This window comes from Tupaia chinensis, unplaced genomic scaffold (assembly GCF_000334495.1).
Source record: "Tupaia chinensis unplaced genomic scaffold, TupChi_1.0 Scaffold143651_1, whole genome shotgun sequence".
Lineage (NCBI taxonomy): Eukaryota > Metazoa > Chordata > Mammalia > Scandentia > Tupaiidae > Tupaia > Tupaia belangeri.
Window position 1 is genome coordinate 2,237,157 of NW_006203500.1, and position 8,055 is coordinate 2,245,211.

At 54.9% G+C, this 8,055-nt stretch overlaps 1 protein-coding gene across 2 annotated transcripts in view; it reads right to left on the bottom strand.

The window, feature by feature from the left end:
- Nucleotides 1-501: 501 nt before the first annotated feature.
- ATXN10 (ataxin 10) overlaps nt 502-8,055 on the bottom strand; it is a 229,583-nt gene continuing 222,029 nt past the window's right edge. For both annotated transcript variants that reach the window (XM_006164634.3, XM_006164633.3), the window contains exons 12-13: nt 3,036-3,223; nt 502-837 (exon numbers count right to left, since the gene is read on the bottom strand). In XM_006164634.3, coding sequence (XP_006164696.1) covers nt 835-837; nt 3,036-3,223 — 191 coding nt within the window. In that variant the 3' untranslated portion in view covers nt 502-834. The remainder of the gene's footprint in view (nt 838-3,035; nt 3,224-8,055) is intronic.

The following is an 8,055-nucleotide window of genomic DNA, read 5'->3' on the forward strand; positions in this document are numbered from 1 at the left end:
GGCAATGCCAGCGAAGCCACCGCTACAACTAAGGGCCTCTTATGAGACCAGGGATTGTAAAAGAGGAGACATGGATGGGTGTGAGGCCGAGGCACGGCACACAGGGCAGGGCAGAAAACCTCCCCACGGCCTGGGCCTGCGGTGGCAAGCGGGCACACTTTATGTGGGATGGGTCTTGGGAAGAGAAGAGTTAAGCGCTCACATGGTCTCTCAGGGTCTCGCTCCCTGCTCCACTCTAAAGGGACAGGCCTCAGGGACAGCACAGCCCAGGACTGCAAATGAAGAGGGAGGGTTCTCGAATTAATTAACTGGAAGTGAGTCTTGTCAATGTTGTGGAAAGGCAGAAGGGGTGAAAAGATACGGCTAGAATTAATTACAATGAGAAAGTTCGGCTGCCTGGCAGGGTTGAGAAACCCAGCAAGGACAGGAAACAAAGGCACGAAGCCACCCTGCCCTCCGGAGGGACGCGGGACCCAAGCAAACGCGCAAGTCTTTGCCAAATAAGAGACATGCCCTCAAAGAGAAGGGTTTATTATTTGCTGCCACAGTAAGTACAACACATCACGTAAATGCACCACTACCAGCGACAAAGGCGGAGCACAGCTGCACTTGAAAGCAGAGAGAGAGGGAGAGAGGGAGGGAGAGGGAGGGAGAGGGAGAGCGCGCAGGCACTACTTTCGCTTCTCCTCTACACATCGAACTACATCCGCAGACTCACAGGCTCCCGAATGGGTACTCATACATCTTCAAACACCTGCAAGTTCACGTACGGCAGGAGATGAAAAATCCATGAAGCAGATTCTAAAAAGTCAGATATTTCAATGGACCGTCCAGTCACTAGGAAGGAAAAAGAATCAAAATGGTAGATACAGCAAATCTAGTTACACGGATCTGCAGACAAAGGGAGAGAGCATGTGGCCAGCCGTGACCAGTGCCCGAGAAGAGCCTGGGACGACCCAGCACTACGCAGGAGCCGCGGTCCTCTCTGTGGTGATACCGCATCTTTTGAAGAATCTAATTTCCATTAGAAACTTACTTTTAGATCATGCATGAATTCTGATATGCTGCTTTTTAAATGTATTTTATACATGTCTTCGCCAGAATGAATTTGATTGAAATTTTAATTCTTTAAGAAAATAGCAGTATAGGGGACCAGCAGTTAGCATAATGGCTGTGTCGCTGGACTCCCATGTAGCTGACCACAGTTCGAGTCCCGGACCCGGCGGCTTAAACTCACGCCAGGCGCGTGTGTGTGCGTGCCCAAGATCTCAAGAGGAGAATGGAGGAGATGGATTGCGACGTGGTCATACCCCCGGGGGTGGGGGGAGATGATTTCTTGCTTTCTGTCTGTCTCTGTCTTCCTGGCAAGCGCACGTGCCCTAAAGCAAAAACCTCTATTAAAAAAAAAGAAAATAGCAGCATAAAGTCTAAAAAAAAAAGCTCACATCCCTACTTGAGGTTTTTCTCAGCTCTCTAGCCATTTTAGAGGGCAAACTCTTCCCACCCTCGCCTGACCAGAACCGTGCTATGGCCATGCTGGGGAAGAGGGGCGGGGGGGCGGCACACTTACCGGTGGCGGCTTGTCACCAGGAGATTTCAGAATCAGCTTTTCACCCCTCTTCTCAACTTCGAATCCCATCTTTTTAAGTAGGGACACGTCGGCCAGCCCCTGCTCCTCCATCTTCGCGATCAGATCCTGGTTTTGACTGTTGTCTTCCGTAAGGTTTCGGATGGCGTACACCACCCACTGGGTCAGAACTGCAGCCAGAGTGAAGGAAGTGGCCAACACCTGTTTCTGTCTTACGTCATGGGAGCATCACTGGGAAAGCAGCAGAGAGGCCCAGGGACACGGGCAGCCCAGATTCAGGGCACGAGGTTTTCTTTAGAGTGTACTCCGTGAACAGGTGCCCAGAGAGCAGCGCTATTTACAAGTGCTGGCATGTGCACGTGCACATAGGGCCTGCTGTGTCTGCAACCAGCGGGAGAGGCACTCAGTGTTGGCTGGAGGGACGCAGAGGCAAAGGCTCAGTGGCTAAAACGGAAGTTTACAACACAAGGACGCACATGAGGCATGGGCGCGTGCGTGCCGTCTCTTCTCTTGGATCTACGTTACTGAGTCACCACGGGACAGTGGGCTCGAAGATGCCTGGTTAGAGCCAGACGGGAAGATGGCCACGGGCTAAGGGAGCCCAGCCAGGGAGTGAGGACCGTTTCCTAGGAGTCACTGTGGAATCCCCTTTCATTATCTTAGAGACCAAGCCAGGAGGCCTGTGGAGGATTTGCACGTTTAGTCTGAATACCAGTGCTCTCAAAAGCACCTGACCTTCCCTGTCGCGCTGGCCCAGGCCCCTCGAGCTTCTCCTTATACCCTGGGTATCAGGGGACAGGATGGAGGCAGCACGCGGTCGCTATGTCCTCAGGTGTCTGACAGCTCAGAGGGCCTCACGGGACTAGTCCGAGACTCCTGGGACAGGCCTGCTGCCACTGGGCCTGGTACTGTGGTCTAGAGAACGACAGAGCCCAGGGTGGAGTAAATGCTTCTCCAAAGAGGCCTCTGTGCGTGGGGTCTGACAGGGGCACCATGAGAGCAAGTCCTTCCCCAGTGCCCACTGGGTGTTTCTCACCAGGGCCTTTCACATCCTGGGCTGCCTCTGAGAGGCGTCAACCCTGAGCTGAGGTTGAGCTGCCCTGGACCCTGTGACCTGGGGGCAGGGCTCTCAGACAGCCCTGGCTACCCCAGCTCCAAGCGAGGCCACAAAGGCCCAGCATTCGTAAGGCTGAAGCTCTTTCTTGCCCAAGTGCAATAGACGGCGAATCAACACGGTCCTGGCAAGCGCACGTGCCCTAAAGCAAAAACCTCTATTAAAAAAAAAGAAAATAGCAGCATAAAGTCTAAAAAAAAAAGCTCACATCCCTCCTTGAGGTTTTTCTCAGCTCTCTAGCCATTTTAGAGGGCAAACTCTTCCCACCCTCGCCTGACCAGAACCGTGCTATGGCCATGCTGGGGAAGAGGGGCGGGGGGGCGGCACACTTACCGGTGGCGGCTTGTCACCAGGAGATTTCAGAATCAGCTTTTCACCCCTCTTCTCAACTTCGAATCCCATCTTTTTAAGTAGGGACACGTCGGCCAGCCCCTGCTCCTCCATCTTCGCGATCAGATCCTGGTTTTGACTGTTGTCTTCCGTAAGGTTTCGGATGGCGTACACCACCCACTGGGTCAGAACTGCAGCCAGAGTGAAGGAAGTGGCCAACACCTGTTTCTGTCTTACGTCATGGGAGCATCACTGGGAAAGCAGCAGAGAGGCCCAGGGACACGGGCAGCCCAGATTCAGGGCACGAGGTTTTCTTTAGAGTGTACTCCGTGAACAGGTGCCCAGAGAGCAGCGCTATTTACAAGTGCTGGCATGTGCACGTGCACATAGGGCCTGCTGTGTCTGCAACCAGCGGGAGAGGCACTCAGTGTTGGCTGGAGGGATGCAGAGGCAAAGGCTCAGTGGCTAAAACGGAAGTTTACAACACAAGGACGCACATGAGGCATGGGCGCGTGCGTGCCGTCTCTTCTCTTGGATCTACGTTACTGAGTCACCACGGGACAGTGGGCTCGAAGATGCCTGGTTAGAGCCAGACGGGAAGATGGCCACGGGCTAAGGGAGCCCAGCCAGGGAGTGAGGACCGTTTCCTAGGAGTCACTGTGGAATCCCCTTTCATTATCTTAGAGACCAAGCCAGGAGGCCTGTGGAGGATTTGCACGTTTAGTCTGAATACCAGTGCTCTCAAAAGCACCTGACCTTCCCTGTCGCGCTGGCCCAGGCCCCTCGAGCTTCTCCTTATACCCTGGGTATCAGGGGACAGGATGGAGGCAGCACGCGGTCGCTATGTCCTCAGGTGTCTGACAGCTCAGAGGGCCTCACGGGACTAGTCCGAGACTCCTGGGACAGGCCTGCTGCCACTGGGCCTGGTACTGTGGTCTAGAGAACGACAGAGCCCAGGGTGGAGTAAATGCTTCTCCAAAGAGGCCTCTGTGCGTGGGGTCTGACAGGGGCACCATGAGAGCAAGTCCTTCCCCAGTGCCCACTGGGTGTTTCTCACCAGGGCCTTTCACATCCTGGGCTGCCTCTGAGAGGCGTCAACCCTGAGCTGAGGTTGAGCTGCCCTGGACCCTGTGACCTGGGGGCAGGGCTCTCAGACAGCCCTGGCTACCCCAGCTCCAAGCGAGGCCACAAAGGCCCAGCATTCGTAAGGCTGAAGCTCTTTCTTGCCCAAGTGCAATAGACGGCGAATCAACACGGTCCTCATCTAAGTCCAAGAATCTCAGAAGAAAGTAGTGAAGTGACCTTGGGCACTCACGTCGGGCAGCTGGACTGTATACAGCATGGGCAGCTGCCTCTTTGGGCTGTTTCTGGGATTTGAACGGCTGCTCCATCTAGTCTCTCCTGGCTACCCTCAGATTCCCTGATGGCCTCCTTGATGGCCTGGGGCCTGGACCCTGTGCTTCTTTGAGCACAGCAGGAAGTCCCTGTCGTCCTCTCCCGGATGTACCATGGCAGGAGTTGTGGGTCATGGATTTCTGGACCTCGAGACCTGGACACAGAGCCTGGCACAGAAGAAAAGACCAACTGATGTCAGCTGACCAAATTACCACTGGTCTTTGGAGGCTTACCTCCGGGTACACTCGTGAGCACTGGTCTCGTCCAGAGGGTATAGAACAGGGCTGTCGGGTGTGTAAATGTCTAATGGTAACTGACAGAAGCAAAATACTTCTTCTTCTGAAGCTTCCTGGCTACTCACTGAGCTGCAACCGCAAGCAGGAAACTGGAAACTGCGTGAACGCGCCGCGGGCCTCGAACTGGAGGACGAGCGGGCTAAGTGAGTGTCCAGCACCCACACCATCCCTGCCAGGTGCAGACAGTGTCTCCCGAGGAAGCACCATCACCCACAACGTAAAGTGATCAACCTGCCTCCAGTACAGGACAGACAAGGACCAGCCCGACAGCAGCAATGGCTAGCGCCTTCACCTCTCAGCCACCACAGTCACACCGAAGACTCGTCTTCCACACGCGAGTCCCTGGCCTGGGACAGACGTCCCCTCGCTGCGGCTCCCCTTCTCATAGGGTGTACAGTCTCTGAGACCCAGCTAAGCACCATTTCTTCCAGGGAGCCTCCCCTCCCTGTCCTAGGTTCGGGTGGACAGCTTTGCTTGCATCTGGTGTTCGTTCCCACAGGCTTCTCTTCCCCTTTCCTTTCTGATAGTCCTCCGCACGGCACCATCCTATCTGCCTGTGTCAAGGCGGTCACCACGCTGGACTCACTTCTACATCCTCAGCAGCTGGTTGGGCTCCCAGCACAAGCAGGTGTGCAAAACGTACTGAGAGCGGTTGTGTGCACCCACCTCTCACAGTCATGCACGGGAACTGCTTGTAACGACCGAGATCTCACTCGCTTCTGTCTTGTACCACTGGCATGGGGCTGGGAAATGTCTACTGGGTATCCAGGTGCGAGAGTGACAGGGTGGGGCTGCGGCGGCACTGCGCAACCCACACAGGGCCGTGCGTGCTCCTCTTGCTCGCAGTGTGGTTTCTGACTCCGGGCTTTGCAGGGCTGAGAGCTCAGTAACCCAACATAAATGCAGCCCATCAGGGGCGCTGGACTGTGTGAGAAGAAGGCCTTTGACAACAGAGCAGCAGGAGGGTTCTCATGTGGACGGGATGAAAGAAAGGCCAGGCTTAATTGGGTTTATCTCAGGTGGGAGGAAGGGCTACTTTTCTGTCTCGCTTTGCAGCAGTTACTGTGGCATTTTAATAGCCGTTCCCTCACAGGAAGGACAAGGAGCAGCAGCCTCTCAGAGTGGAGCCTGCAGGTACCAACAAGGTGCTGTCTGCAGCTGGGCCGACCAGCCTCAGGCCCCACCTTCCAGAACAGAGGATGACAGCTGAGAATTCATAAGGAGTGAGTTCCTAGCACAGCCACAGGTCTGGCTACTGAACAGACCAAAGAAGAAAAGGCATTTTGTCACTTTCAGAATTGCCACCTGAAGTGCAGCAGCTGAGGGCGGCGGGGAGTGGGGTGGAGAAGGCTGGCCACGGGGGCCCTACGGTCACCTCATGTTCAGTGCCCTGAACACCAGAAACGGCCGGCACGCTGGTATCGCTAGACCCCCACGACGGCGCACTGTGAGGACAGCCGACACCTGCAGGACCAGGACTCCCCCGTGCTGCTCCACAGGCTCAGCGGGCAGACCCGGGAGGGGCGCTCTGCTCCATCTCCCCTGGGCACCAAGGCCTGGGGAGCCGCCTGCCTGGACCCAGATCCCACACACGCCCGTCTAGGGTTTCAGGCTTGATCGGTCCAAAATCAGAATTTCACATTGTTCAAGTCCAGAAGAGAATGCTGCGAAACGCAGCCCGAGGCCCCACCTGTCGGCTGTCCATGTCCCCGGGTCATGAATACTATGGCCTCTCTGTTGGGCCGACACAGGCCAGGATCTGGCCAGCCTGCACGGACCACGATGGAGATGAAAGCAAGTCCCAGTTAATATTCACATTGCCCTCTTGTTTCCTCTCTAAAGAGACAGAGAGAGCAAGGGTGGGGGAGAAAATTAAACATCTTCTAAAGTCTCTAACCCTACCAACACTTGAAGTGCTTCATTGTATGCTTAGCTTTGGAAAGAGCTTCTAAGGTTTCCATAGTGACTACAAATAGAAGGCAGGAGCCTGTTTGTTGCAAAACTGTCTTGAAAGAACCCAGAGGTCTACACTGGAGACGCCAGGCTGGAGTGGTCTGGACAGGGCTCGCGGTGCTCCGGCAGGGCACTCTGGGGCCTTGCTCCAGGCCACAAAGCTTGCCGGAGTGCCAACGCTCTGAGGCTGACCCGGTGGAGAGAGCAGAGGCTACGAGCACCCTTGCTGACCTAGCGGCGGGGACTTGGACAGCTCGATGCCACCCTCGCTCTGATCCCCGTGGCCCTTATACCTCGGGCTGACGCGATGCTAGCGGCAGCAGAATGCAGGCTGGGAAAGCGAGACGGGAAAGTCTCTATGACAAGGGTGCCACTGACCAGCAGGGTTCTGTGTCAAAGTCCCCTTCAGAGGGGGCGGGTGAGGGCCGGCGAGGGCCAGGGAAACACAGGCTCCATGCTAGGCCTGTGTGGGAAGGCTGCTGAACAGCGTCGGGCCTCCCTGAGTCTCGAGTGCCTGCGACGTGGGCTGGTTGAAGCGGGGTGGACAGTGGTGTCGAGGCTGTTCTGGGCGCTACGTCTTTGTCTTTCTCCGTCTCACTCATATAAACAAACTTAGAACTTCTTTTCTAAATGGGGCAGCTGGTGGTGTGGAGGTTAAGGTGCTGGGTCCCCCATGGCTGGCTGCATGATTTGAGTCCCACACCCCTGGTGGCTTGATAATCACACCTGGGACCTGTGTGTGTGCGCCCAAAATCCCGAGAGGAAAACGGAGGAGACAGGATGGCGGTGTGGCCATCCCTCCAGGGGGTGATTTCTCATTTCCCTCTGACAACTACACGTGCCTTATGGCAAACTAAAAAAAAATTTTAAAAAGAAAAAATTCAAAGTACTCAGGTTAAAATGTTAAGATTGGAATTACCTGATGAGAAAGATCCCATCTAACTAAAAGTGATATTCTACTGGTTACTGAAATCAACGTTCTACAAGACAGGCCACAACATGGCCCACGATGACAGGGGCTTGGCTCTGGTCACTGCTGTGTCTAGGTGACTGCTGTGTCTAGGCCACTGAGACCACAGGGGTCAGCGAGCTACCCACAACCGCATGCTCGAAGCAGGTTTATACACTCACTTTGTTATTTTTAGAGACTCTTACTATAGGGAAAAATACATACATATCACATACATATATACATGTATGTATGCTACCTGTGTACGGCTTCCAGAACAGATGCTTAAACATTATTTTTAGACAATAAACTCAGGAAGGCCAGGGCTCTGTGTCCTGCACACCTCTCCAAAGTACGCCGTTCGGCAGGGCAGAGGGCGCGCATTAGAAACCTCCCGTGCGGCAGGCCTCGGGCAGACGACAGCCAGTAC